The 13,576-nt window shown below is 29.6% G+C and overlaps 3 protein-coding genes across 3 annotated transcripts in view; 1 reads left to right on the top strand and 2 right to left on the bottom strand.

The window, feature by feature from the left end:
* Positions 1-13,576, top strand: part of LOC122500546 (steroid receptor seven-up, isoforms B/C) — a 171,647-nt gene that overhangs the window by 48,267 nt on the left and 109,804 nt on the right. The window lies entirely within an intron of this gene.
* Positions 2,539-3,314, bottom strand: LOC122500548. Its single transcript, XM_043609519.1, has 3 exons — positions 3,114-3,314; positions 2,839-2,970; positions 2,539-2,739 (listed from the first exon to the last, which is right to left on the bottom strand). The coding sequence occupies exons 1-3, from the start codon at positions 3,232-3,234 to the stop codon at positions 2,657-2,659; spliced, it is 336 nt and encodes a 111-aa protein (XP_043465454.1). The 5' UTR covers positions 3,235-3,314; the 3' UTR covers positions 2,539-2,656.
* On the bottom strand, positions 3,639-4,324 carry LOC122500547. Its single transcript, XM_043609518.1, has 3 exons — positions 4,154-4,324; positions 3,922-4,050; positions 3,639-3,837 (listed from the first exon to the last, which is right to left on the bottom strand). The coding sequence occupies exons 1-3, from the start codon at positions 4,266-4,268 to the stop codon at positions 3,743-3,745; spliced, it is 339 nt and encodes a 112-aa protein (XP_043465453.1). The 5' UTR covers positions 4,269-4,324; the 3' UTR covers positions 3,639-3,742.

The raw sequence follows: 13,576 nt of genomic DNA, 5'->3' as shown, positions 1-13,576 counted from the left end.
TTCTCGCGCGATAATAATGTTTAATGTGCATAATGAAGCTTTAGCATCACGATGTAGTGTGAAGTTGAATTCAATGAGGCCTGCTAATGAAATCAATCTACAGCTCGATAAAAGACTTGCGAGCAAAACCTCATTTAGAAACGAGTTCGAGAGTCCATAAAGGCGCGTCTCGTGATTTCCGCGAAAGGACGTTCATTCTAACGGACTTAAGAAAGACTAGTTGATGAGAGTGTCTCTTTTTTTTTTAATGGCGCAAAAGCGACGGCCAGGAGCTGATGCATCGTTAATTAATAGTGGAGAGAGAGAGAGGGGTGTCAACGGAACTAATGATGCACATAGATGGGGGATCATCGCCAAGACTATTGCTACTTTCTCTGCGATGCATATAACTATTCATCTCTCGGAGATTCACTACTTCTCGTTTCATCCAATCATTCTCAATCATAATCACGATCGCACAGGGCGGACAGATTGCACTTTATCACCGCGAGGATGTTTCAAGTGTCATAAGCGTATAGGCAGGTTCAATCGAGAATCACCAATTTTACGATGAAAAAATTTCTTCTCTCGCTTCATTAGTTTTGTTATGAAGAAACTATAGGAAGGAGGAAATTATTTCAAATGTGAAATTCTTACTTTTTAATAGAAGTCCACTTTTCTACGATTTAAAATCGTTGAACGTCTATTCCTCCATTCATCACTAAAGACGCTCAACGATTTTAAATCGCCGAAAAGTGAAGAGTGGGGGAAGCGTCTATTCCCCCACTCTTCACTAAAGACTCTCAATGATTTTAAATCGACGAAAAGTGAAGAGTGGGGGAAGCGTCTATTCCCCCACTCTTCATCAAAGACGCTTCGTTTACCCAACGATTTAAAATCAAAAAATTTTAAATTCCAAAGCGAGTTTTTCGCCATTTTTCAATACTAAAGGTACGTATGAACAAGGAAAAAATTGAACTTGACTGATTGGATAAAAGAGCGAACGGAGCTTCAAGGTAATAAATTCTATTCATATTGATATGGATCGTTAACGTCGTCCGGCGCCGGAGTTTTAGTTTCCTGACAGAAAGCGAAAGAAGCAATGCGAATTTACTCGTAATTTGCATACAAAATTGGCATTCCTTACTCCGTGATGAATGAAGAATTACTTCTTTTTGAAAAATTTTCATTATAATCCATTTTTATTTTTTAAACTAAAATTGTTTAAAAGCAGTATAGTAATGTTTTACGAATAGAACAAAATTCCTTTAAGTACAGAAATAATATCATATTTAGAAACAATAAAGGGAGGTTGTTGTTGAGTGTTGGACTTGAAAAAAATTTTTCAAATAAAGTGTATTGTTCATTGTTGTTTTTGAAGGTGCGTATCAGGTTATCTCGTTGGTATTCCATTGTTCGAATGGTTCGTGTATATAGTATCATCATGATGTCGATATTATATATATATGTATATATATACGCAATTTGCGTCCGACGAAGCAAATCTTCAACATCGGGTCCTCAAGAAAATAAGCTATTAAAACCTCGACATATTTTAGTTAACAATAGAAACGTGGAAATTTATGAGACATGGCTTATATATGTGCGAGAGGGAATATTCAATCTGCATCGATCCCCGAGACGGTTCACATGGTTGCATCTAATTAGATAACTCGACTAATATTAATTGCTGCAATTACACGGCTCATATGTCAATCGTAGTCGATCATTTTCTTAAACAATTTTTTTTCCCTTTTGCCAACTTGATGATTTATATTCTTGCCATTTAATATAATACAGCTTCATTATGAACTGATGACGTTCTAATACGAAAAACGAATATTAATTTTTTTCTCAAAACTCTTTCTTTTGTTTGGTATTTTATAGATATTATAATATCTAAAATAAAAATTATAATATTCGAAACAAAAGAGAGAAACTTATATGTAGAAAATTCAGGGTTGCCACAGCAATAAAATACTTATTTTAATTTTTGTGATTTCGGTCATATTTTAAGATTTTGTTCATTTAATTCCTTATAACATTTGTTAAAGAATTAAAAGCAAAAATCTTAAATAGTAAATTATTTCTAAAATAATCCTCACTTTAATATTTACGATCTGCTTTTACCGCACAAACAATTCACTATTTTTCAAACGAAAATAAATATTTAAGCTTTCAAACTTTTTTTTGAATAAAATTGAATTTAAATTTTATAACTTTTTTAATTATTTAATATTTGATTCACCTTTAAATGAAGGGGATATTCTTTATTAAAAACATTTGTTATTATTATTAATATATTATTTTATCGTCGTTAAAACTGCACGGAGAGAGAATATATTAAATTTTGTAAAATATTTTACAAATTGGGGAAAAAGTGCGACAAAATTTTTTTAAAGTTTAGTATTTTCTATATCAAAATTTCGCTTTGTCGCACTTTTTCCCCAATTTGTAAAATACTTTTATAAAATTTAATATATATTCTCTCTCAGTGTGGATCTATAAAGATAAGGAATAAGTTCTTTTGAAAAAGGAATAATGATTAAGTTGTTATAGTTTCAAAATTTAGAGAAATTTATTGTAAAACAGCATTTTACAATAAGTAGCATTTTTTTAATTAAATATTGAATTTTTATTTTTACATTTTTGCAAAAAAAAAGATTATTAAAATCATTTAATAAGCGTACGGAGAATTGTAATGTGGATCCTTCTCAAACTTGCAATAATAATGATCATCAGCTTTGGTGACACAATTTTCTATAAAGAGCGGAAAAGAAGAATAATGAAATTTGATATTTACGTATACTTCTAATTATAATTTAAAACTATAAAATTTTTTCTAAATTCTTTACTAACCCTTTGCTTCATCAATTCCTTTAAAGAAAGATTTCAGTTCATCCCCTTTACAAACATAAACTTTAACTCTAATGTTAATTCTAAAGAACAACATTAATTTTTTTAATCGTACATCATCCTCAACGCACTCCTCTAAAATAATTAAATAAATTTTTTTCCTTTATTTTTAATATAATTTAAAAATATTTTATTATTATTTAAAAATAATCTTATATTAATATTATATATATTTATTATAATCTTAATATTATATTATATGAAGAAACAAAAATTACTTTCAGCGTCTGTTCTATTAACGTATTCCTTTCCAAAATGCACCTTATTTGCAGAAACTGATTCAAAATTTTTAATAATTACACTTAAAATTAATAAAAGAGTAAAAATCACAAGTTTCATGTTGAAATTCTTCAGTTTTTCAATTGTCTGGTAAATGCAAAAATTTCTTTAAATGAAAATAGATGCGAAAGTGAAATCGGAAAGATATAAAAAAAATTGTTAAAAAATTTTTTCCTTATCAATAGACATAAAATTTTTCTAAATTAAAAAACCAAGTTGCAATCTTTCATTTTTAGTATTCGATATATTTTTATTTCTCTCTCTTGATAACTGTCAAGGTTTTAAGTGATAGAAAGAAATATTTTTGAATTTTTATATACTTACCACTTATATTGTTTCGAATAATTAAAAAAAAGGATTTTTTATATAAATAATTGAAATATATATATATATAAGTATTATTTAAATATATAAATAATTAAAAATAGGGGTTTTTTATTCGACGAATTAAAAAATCAACTCCATAACTTTATAAGTTTTGAAAATTTATTTTAAAATATTTTACAGTATTTAGAACATTTAAAATGTTAACAGTAAATATTTTCTTTTATTTCATTTATTTTAGAATTTAATCCGGTAAATTGAGACTCTCGAGAGAATTCTGATAAGACTCTTTATCATACTTGCAATAATAAAGATGATCATATTTGGAGACACAACTTTCTGTAAATTAGAAAAAACAAAGAAATTTAATTTTAAAATATATCTGCATTTAATTATTAAACTTTTTATATTATCGATACGTACCCTTTGCTTCATCTTTTATTTTGTAATAAGAATCCAGATCGCCTCCTTTACAAATATAAACAAGAACTGTCTTTTTAGTTTTAAAAATGGGATGTTTTTTAATTATACTATGCGGATAAACGCAGTGAACTGAAATCATTAATTTAGAATTATATTTAAATTAATTATGTATTATTTTTAATTTTTTTTTAAATTTTATGCAGATTTTTGTATAAAAGAGAAAAACATATACTTTCGGCCGCTTCTCTTGTTTTGTAACTGTAGGGCGGAAAATTGTAGGAATTTGATTGTGAATTATTGATTAAGATCGATAAAATCAATAAAAGAGTAGAAATCGAAAGTTTCATGTTGAATTTTTTTTCAAATAATGTTGACTTTTGTCCCAGTAATGTTGGTAATATATCCTAATATACATTTCAAAAAACGCATTTTTTAATTATCGGAAAATATAAAATTTGTACACCTGCAAACTATTATTTCTTATCACTAGATTTTTTTACTACTTTATTTTTTGATAGCTGTCAAGGTTGTCAGTGCGATTACAAGAAGAAAGAATAAATTATGTTATACTACGTTGTTTTAAATAATTTATATATATTCTAGGAGCTAAAGATTTAAAAAATTTTGAACTTTTTCAAAGCTTCTTTCTTCTCTTTCAAATGCAGGAATTTTTTTTCGAAAAAACTTTAAATTTGACCCTTTCGTTAAACAAAAATCAAGAGTATTTTAAAATTCTTTTAAAGAACATTATAGAAGTTACAAAAAATGTAACATTTCCCAAAAAGAAATCAAAAACAAATTTTTTTAATCTATATTTATTTCCGTTTGAAAATATATTAAGTTGTTTGCAGGGAAAAAATGTAGATCGTATAAATAGCAAAATGAAGATTAATGATTTTTCGGAATATTATTTAGTAAAGCAGAAAATAAGGAACGTTTTCTTCTTTTTTTTTCTTTGCTGAGGCGGACAAAGGGGGATCATTAATGATTTTGGATTTTAAACTGCGGCGAGTGTTCGCGAAATGGACATAAGAACGGACCGGAAAGTAAAAGGGCACGAGGGATTATTTGAGAGAAAAAAAGGGAGAGAAAATGACCGCTAATGGTCTTATATCAAATATCGTCGGACCGTTTATATACATATAAGACGCAAAAGCGTAATATTCCATCAATCTCTTTCGTATAAAAATTTCTCGTGTGTAAATAAACTCATTTTACAATATTGAGGAACAATAATGATTCAAACTTTCGTGAAATTTTCAAATAGAAATTCGATACATCATATATTCCAGATGCCATTTGCAGGTGAGAGTATATGTATGTGTATATATTCTCGCTATTCTTTACTGTTTGGTAAAATGGCATATTACATTATTGTTAACATTTTATGTGTGACGCTAAAAGTCCTAGAAAATTTGTTTCCTTTTTGTAATGATGAAAATTAATTTCTGTTCAATTCCACTTTTTCTGGAAATTGAAGATAAATTTGTTAAGAACATTGTACAGGGGATCGCATCTGTAATTTCACTTTACTTCCACTTCCACTTCACTCTCACTTCACTTTCACCTTATTCTCACTTTACTCTCAATTCGCTCCCACTTCACTTTCACTTCATTTTCACTTTATTTCTGTTGAATTTAACTTTATATTTACACTTCAAATTTTCTTAAAATTTTGAAGAGAAGTATTAAATTTAATAAATAGGAAGTAAACTGAACGTGAAGTGAAGTTATAAAATCTCTGTAAAAAATTTGATTATTTATGAAAGTAATGGAATTATCATGAAGAAACATAAAAAATTTGTAAATAATTGAATTTTTATGAAATTTTTATTATTTATGAAAATAAGTAAATATTCGAGTAGAATTATATTAATTTTTTTTAATTGAATTCTTTGGGAAAATTTTATTAAAATAGTATAGATATTAAACATCATTGAATTGAGGAAATTTTTGGAAAATAATTGAAATTTTGACAAGAATTTTATTAAAATTTTTAAAAATAATTGCATTTCTGCAAAAAATGTTACTACAGGATTCCGATCAAAATTTTGAACACCAAAATCTCAACCCTGGTGAAATTGCAAAAGTATAGAGCCACTACGATTTGAATTTTAAATTTAAAAAAAATTTTAAAAGTCCGTTATACAGTAACGAACTACCAAAAAAATGCCCCTTAAGAATTTCCAAATATAGCTCTAAGACGTTTCCCAAGGAATCTCATTAGGCTTAAAATCCATACCACTTTCTTAGTACCCTTACCCTTAAAATTACAAATTCGTTTGAATATTTTAAAATAAACAATATAGATCATTAATTAGTTCACTACGAAAAAATTCAATTCTTATGGCAAACCAAAAAGAAAAAAATTCTTCGAACAATGACTGACGTCACAGAAACATTGTTTAGAACACACACATAGAGGTACACACAAGACTTTAAAACGGTTGACCATAAATAATTTCATATAGTATAAGAACTCACCATTGGGTCATGATTTGAATTTTTGCGTGAGAGCCATTTGGAAAGGACAACCCTGAAAACCATTAATTTATCGGTAAACTCGTATATATAAGAATATAAAAAAAGGGGGTTCCCCCCCTTCTCTCTGTTCTCTTGGTGGCAATCTTGACCCCGGCTAATCGCAGGGCAGGTGAGCCACGGAGAGCTTGACTACTGACCGGTCAAGAAGACCAAGGGTCAGTCTCCCCTATGCAAATCCAATGGGCCTTTCCTGAGGGGTTCGCTTGTCGGAAGATTCACTGATTTATTGCTCAATCCCGGAAAAAAAGATAAAGGATTTCCGTCCTCCAATTCACCTATTTATTCGGGAAAATGTATATATATACCGAGAGGATCATATTTATAATAAAGGCGTGCGAACTTTGACCTAAAAAGTTCGTTGAACGTAATGCGGAGGTAATAATACACTTTTGTATTATTATACCTTTTGTATAAGGAACGAAAATTTTAAAGTTCGATTTATTTTTGATTTAATAACACAGGTTAACACTAAAGACTGGGCCTAATGTTTTTATCGCGCTAGGTCCCTTTCACCACTGTGCGTGATGCGTCACATATATACCTATTAAACAATTGAATTGTAAAAATAGATGAACGACTAGGATGAACCTCGAGGAGTTAATTCATCGCAATATTCTGCAGTGAGGTTCATAAATAAATTAATTAAGACTGATAATGTTAAAATAATATCTAGCCGGGACAATGAGCGGCGCTCACCCCAAGAACTGTGTGCGGGGTATACGGTCGTATACATATAGCGAGAGTTCTTAAACTCGCTCTCGCGGAGTTAATTTCGCAGCATTAACAGTCGAAAGAGTGCGAACAAAAGGGCTCTGGGGAGAAAGCTGATAAGGGAAGGAAAGAGGCAACACAGGAAATATGAACACACTCATAATATAGGCTCTTCCCCCACTCCTCCTCCTCCAACTTCACCAACAATACTGGGCTCTTCTTTCATCTTACCCTTTCCATTTGCTTCAGTTACTTTTTCATTTAAGTTAATAAACTTCCGTTTATGACAAAAGGAGTCGAGATATGAAACAGTTATTAACAATTATTAATAATAAATAGTTGAGGTAATAATAAATTATGGCAAAATAACATTATGACACCATGTATTTTTGGTTTTATTAAAATTGTTTTTCTTGTTTAATTCTGATTTTTTTTAAATTTAAATATGTGAATAAGAATATGATTTGCGCCGTTTTAAATATTGCAAATCTGGCATCAGATTCGTAATCAGCGACCCCAAAAACCCTTTGGTATAAAATTTTAGAAAAATCTATCAAATTAAAAATTTTCGGTCCTCCATATTGCGTATTCACCATTTTGAATTTTCAAAATCTAGCATCAGATTCGTAATCAGCGAGCCCGGTAAACCCTTTGGTATCAAGTTTTATAAAATAGTCTATCAAATTTAAAATTCGTCGGTCAAACATATTGGATCCGCCATTTTTAATTTTTAAAAACCGGCATCAGATTCGTAATCAGCGACTCCGAAAGCCCCCAGGTGCCAAGTGCATAAAAATCTATCAAATTAAAAATTTTCGGTCCGCCATATTGGATCCACCATCTTGAATTTTGAAAATCTAACATCATATTCGTAATCAGCGACCTCGAAAACCTCTAGGTACCATAAGTTTCATAAAAATCTATCAAATTTAAAAATTTTGGTCCGCCATATTGGATCCACCATCTTGAATTTTGAAAATCTGGCATTAGATTCGTAATCAGAGGTCCTTAAAACCCCTAGGTATTAAGTCTCATAAAATTTGAATGAAAAAAACCTATATTAACGAAAGGGTTAATCTAAACATTTAAAAAAATTTCTAAACCGAAAATAAAGACACTTGGGAGGCTAATTATTCGTAACAAAATGAAGGAAATACAGAAAGAAAGACTCACTTTTATTTAATGAACTCCTCCGTAGAAAGTAAAAGGCAGAAAAAAATTGAAAGTACCGGAAAAAAGTCTTCAAAAAAATATACACGATTTGACAGAAAATTATACCAGATTAAGACATAGTTTATTGACATTGTAAAGATGAAAATGAAAACCCCTTAAAGAAATAAGCGTAATATTTAGAGCGTAACACAAAATTCCTGTCATTGAAAGGTAGAACAAATTTTATAAAAAGGGTATTTATAAAAAGATTTATAAATATATATTTATAAAAAGGACTTATAAACACATATTTATAAAAAGATTTATAAACACATATTTATATAAAGACTTATTAAATACATATTTATAAAAAGATTTATAAATACATATTCATATATACTACGTAAAAGGAGGTCATATCATTATATACGAAAAATCGCGCGCGGGATATGAAGTGAGCGAGCGTTTTTCAAGTACAAAAAGTAATTATGGGATGGTTTCCGGTAATCATATCTAGAGTGCATTGAATGAAGGCATTGTTCGGCATACAGCCCTTCAACATTGAACACATTTTTACGCAATTCCACCCTCAAACTGTACACACTAAATCTCGGCTATACCCCTCGAAAGTCGACCACCCCAGTGAAACCACATATACACACCCTCGCGCGTCTATATAGACTTTTCCGTCATGGTTACCCTACACCACAAAAAACTTACCACGGGACATCCGCCCTTCAACATCTAATTTTATGTTAACAAGATTTTTTTCAATTTGACTAAAAAAACTTTTAAAAAAAAAATATTTTTTAAATTAACTTTTTGAAAAATTTACTTATTTTGAACAATTTTTTGATTTATAACTATAATCATGATTATAATTATTATTATTATTATTATTATTATTATTATTATTATTATTATTATTATTATTATTATTATTATTATTATTATTATTATCATTCACGGTAGAGAATCGCCGCCAAGTAGAAAGTAAAAACCGCGAATAAATGTTCTCAAAATATACCGACTGCTTATCGATAAAATCGAATTATTCGAGTAAATCTTAACGCATTTTTCTGAATTTTTTTTTGTTGGATAAAGAATGATAAAATAAATAATTCTGATAAATAATTCTGATAAATATTTGGATTTTTCCGAAAAAAATTAGATTATTTTGAAATTTAGACAAACGTATAGGGACTATGACTTTTCAAATACCGGTTTTTTTATTATAATAGGTTTATTTAGTTTGAAATTTAATTCAAAATAAATATATGTAAAAAGTTATATTTTATAAATATAGTAAACAATAGTGAACAACATAATAGTGAATTTTCTAATTAATTAATCGACTTGTGTGTATTATTATAGTTATTTTGACGATTGTTCATTTCTCGGAATTACATTTAATTATAATTGTGAGTTATAATTAATCTAATATAATATTTATGTTATTTTATTATATTGTTCTTTACAATATTGTTTATTATGGTTTGTGAAAAAATATTTTGTAATACAGTTTTGTAATAAAAATATTTTCTGGAATAAAAAGAATCTCTATATTCAGTACAGTTATACTTTTTTAAATCTTGGAAAAATTTATTATTAATTGTAAAATTAACAAAAAAAGGAGAAATTCCCAAATTATTAGGAATATTTTTATTGGGACATACTTTCCCAAAAATTTTGAGGAAATTTCAACAAATAATTGAAAAAAATTTTTTCGAAGAGTTTGGGGAATATTTAGGAAATTTTTGAAAAAAATTTTTACCAAAAATTTGGAGAATATTCACAAAAATTTTCCCTTAAAATTTTTAGGAAAAATGTTTTCCCAAAAATTTTAGGGAATATTCAACAATTTATTAGGGAAATTTTTCCCCATAACTTGTGGGGAATATTCACAAAAAGTATAGTGTCGATTGCGTCAACAGACTTTTTGGGACGGATTTGTAAAATATTCTGGAATATTATTAATTGGGTTAAAATCTCGATATATATTTCAGGAAATTTCAAAACATTTCGTATTTTTTTTTTAATATTTAAATTTTTTCCAAAAAAATTGGATTTTTTTGACATTTAGATAAACGTAGAGCCTGAAGTATATTTCAAACAGTTTATAAATTATTTGCGATTGACTTTAAAGAGTTTGCTTGTCGACTGATGACATCGAATTGACATTATCGATGTTACGTGTAGAAAATTCCTCGTCACATCATTAGACACCGTGATCTATATTGAGTGAAGAAATTGTAACTTGGCTGAATTGTGTTCAACTCTGCGAGCAACCTAAATCTGACCCTCGACGTCAACACTGACTTTTAGAGCGCGCGGTTCAGTCAAAGGCCGCATTATTGACTTCGGTTCAAAAGTCCGAGAGCAGACGGTAGATTCTATTACTTGTGCAGCTTCAGAGAGTTGAAGATAAAAAAAAATATGTCTTTTTTACGAGAAATATTTTACTCTTTCAATCTCTCGAAATAAATGGGAGATATTTTCTTTTTTTTTGAAAACTAACTGAAAGAAATATATTTTCAGTGATATTAATCCACTCTCAATAAGTAATTCGAATTTCAAGAAGAAAGTACTTACAGTACTTATAGCTATAGTAAAGTACTTTTAGTTTTTAAAACATAAGAAATGGTCAAAAAAATCAATTTAAAAAAATTACCGCAGTCCACAGTTATACAACTTTGTGGAACCTATAAGTTTTTGAATTTAATGGGGTTTCTTCAGACTGAATACAAACTTAAAATTCAAAATTTATAAAAAAAAATAGACTGAGACCAAAAACTATAACACATTTCCTGCCGGGTCCTTTTAACAAAAACTTCAATCATATAGTAATTTTACGAACCATTGCCAAGAACCCAATCCATTTTAAAAAATATAGTAACTCAAACCAAAACAAAAAAAGTTGAAAACACAAAAACAAACTTACAGAAATCAAACAATATTGCAATATGTGTAAATTGTCCACTGAAGGCGGAAACGGACACGGCTCAATAGCAAGGGATTGAAAAACTATGGGGGGAAAAACTGCGATAGGAAATAATATAAGGGAGAGGGAAAAAAATATTGGACCTCTGCGGAAAAACTGTAGGTGTACAGTATTCGTGAAGCTCGTCGTAGAGAGCAAAGAGCATGACAGACAAGGGTGTAGGGGAGCAGGGCTGCGACCTGACTGACCCTGGCTCGGTGTCCGGGTCGCCTTGGAAGCCCTCCGGTGCCCCTACTCCTTCACCCTTACCCTCACCCGCGCCCTTAAGTCTTCCACAGGGGTGGAAGGAAGTCAGCCCGGCCCATTTTTCGCACCCCACTTGACTCGACTTCCCCATTGGCCAACCGCCCTCCCAAGGCTAACCTCTTATATTCCCTTTTCCACCTTACCACCCCCGGCCAACAACTCTAACCTTAGAAATTCTTCTCGAAAAAATCTGTTATATATACCCTCTTCTACATATGGGTTCTCTCCTATATATATGGGTTCTAACGGCTCATTCTTCGATTTATATATTTGAATTCCCATTCATGATGGAGAATTGGACAAATTATATCCATGTGCAGTTTTTTTTTTCTTCTGCTTCTTCTGCTTCTTCTTCTTGAACCGTTGGAACGAGACGGCGATTTATTGACACCAAACGGCTGTGCTCGATATCTTTTTTTCTCGAATCGAATAGAGGGGGTTATTTCTGTGAGTCAGATCAAAGGTTAATGGAAGAGCGCCACGTGCCATACAAGAAGATGCCTTCCTTTAAATTTTTTTCTTGATCTGAATCACTTTCACTTTTATAAAAAGGAGGGGGGGGGGGGAGAAAAAACGCTACCCTCACAGCTGTATAGCAAAGTTCAAAAGACAAACTTATAAGGAAAGCATATGTGTCATTTTTTTCTGGATATTTCATTTGGTTGCTGTCTTGGAACCTATACTACAACTCGCACTCTTTCAATGAAGTTATAATAATAAGTGGCATCCATATAGGTATTAGCATTTACTTAATTATGAAAATTATTTATTTAACATAAAATTTTTAAAAAATTACCTGGGTGCTGTTGGTGTCAGTTTCAGATTAATTTTTTATTTAAGATAAAAATAAAATTTAGAAAAATTACCTGTGGATGCTGTTGGTGACACTTTTAGCTTCATTTTTATATATAAATAATAAACAATTTAAAAAAAAAACTTTACCTGGGTGTTGCTAACTGATTTCTACTTTTGAACATAAAACTGACACCTAGGAAATATAGCACCTATTTAATTTTAAAACCTAAATTTTAAAGATAAAATATTTTTTTTGTTTAAACCCAACATAATTCCACTTCCAGTTTTATTTCTTTGTTTAAAATCAACATAAAATTTAAAAAAAGAACTGGGTGTTGTTGGTGTCTTTTTCAGCTTTATTTTTTCGTTTATAATCAACATATACAATTTTTTTAAAATTACCTGGGTGCTGTTATCTATATAGTTTCTAATTCTGAAGCTAAAAATGGCACCCAGGCATCAGCACCCCACTTTAATTTTGAAAAAATCAACTGGGTGCTGTTGGTGCCAGTTTCAGCTGCATATTTTTTATTTAAAACCAATATAAAATGGTAAAAATGTACCTGGGTGCTGTTGGTGGTGCCATATTTTTTATTTAAAACCAATATAAAATTTAATAAAATTACCTTATTGCTGTTAACTGCAGTTTTTGCTTTTGAAGTTGTAATTGTCACCCGCAGGCAATAGCACCCATTTAATTTTAAAACTTAAATTTTAAAGTATAATTTTTTTTCTTTAAAACTAACATAAAATTTTAAAAAATTACCTGGGTGCTGTTGGTGCCAGATACAATTTTAAAAAATTATCTTGATGCTGTTAACTGATTTCTATTTCTGAAGCTAAAACTGGCGCCCAGGTATTGTCACCCACTTAATTTTGAAAATTAAATCTTTATTTTGTTTAAAACCAACATAAAGTTTTGAAAAATCAACTGGGTGCTGTTAATGCCATAGTTTCATCTTCATTTCTTTATTTAAAACCAATATAAAATTTTAAAAATTGCTATTATAACTGCGGATTATTCCACAAATGTTATAATTGTCACCCAGGCAATAGCACCTATTTCAGTTTAAAGGTTTAATATTTTTTTGTTTAACACAAAAATAAAATTTTGAAGAATTAACTGCGGGTGCTGTTGATAGTGTCAGTTTCAGCTTTATTTTTTCATTTAAAATCAACATACAATTTTTAAGAATTACCTAGATG

Source organism: Leptopilina heterotoma, unplaced genomic scaffold, assembly GCF_015476425.1.
Source record: "Leptopilina heterotoma isolate Lh14 unplaced genomic scaffold, ASM1547642v1 Lhet_188, whole genome shotgun sequence".
In the NCBI taxonomy this organism is placed as follows: Eukaryota; Metazoa; Arthropoda; class Insecta; order Hymenoptera; family Figitidae; genus Leptopilina; species Leptopilina heterotoma.
This window is presented reverse-complemented; position numbering and strand designations above follow the sequence as displayed.

Bases quoted from the DNA above. Each gene is read 5' to 3' on its own strand.
- LOC122500548 (XM_043609519.1), bottom strand. From the start codon at position 3,234: ATGAAACTTGTGATTTTTACTCTTTTATTAATTTTAAGTGTAATTATT. The intron at 2,971-3,113 runs GTAATTTTTGTT...TAATTATTTTAG, and splicing joins TAATAGAACAGACGCTGAAA to AGGAGTGCGTTGAGGATGAT. The intron at 2,740-2,838 runs GTTAGTAAAGAA...CGCTCTTTATAG, and splicing joins AGGAATTGATGAAGCAAAGG to AAAATTGTGTCACCAAAGCT.
- LOC122500547 (XM_043609518.1), bottom strand. From the start codon at position 4,268: ATGAAACTTTCGATTTCTACTCTTTTATTGATTTTATCGATCTTAATC. The intron at 4,051-4,153 runs GTATATGTTTTT...TAATGATTTCAG, and splicing joins AACAAGAGAAGCGGCCGAAA to TTCACTGCGTTTATCCGCAT. The intron at 3,838-3,921 runs GTACGTATCGAT...TCTAATTTACAG, and splicing joins AATAAAAGATGAAGCAAAGG to AAAGTTGTGTCTCCAAATAT.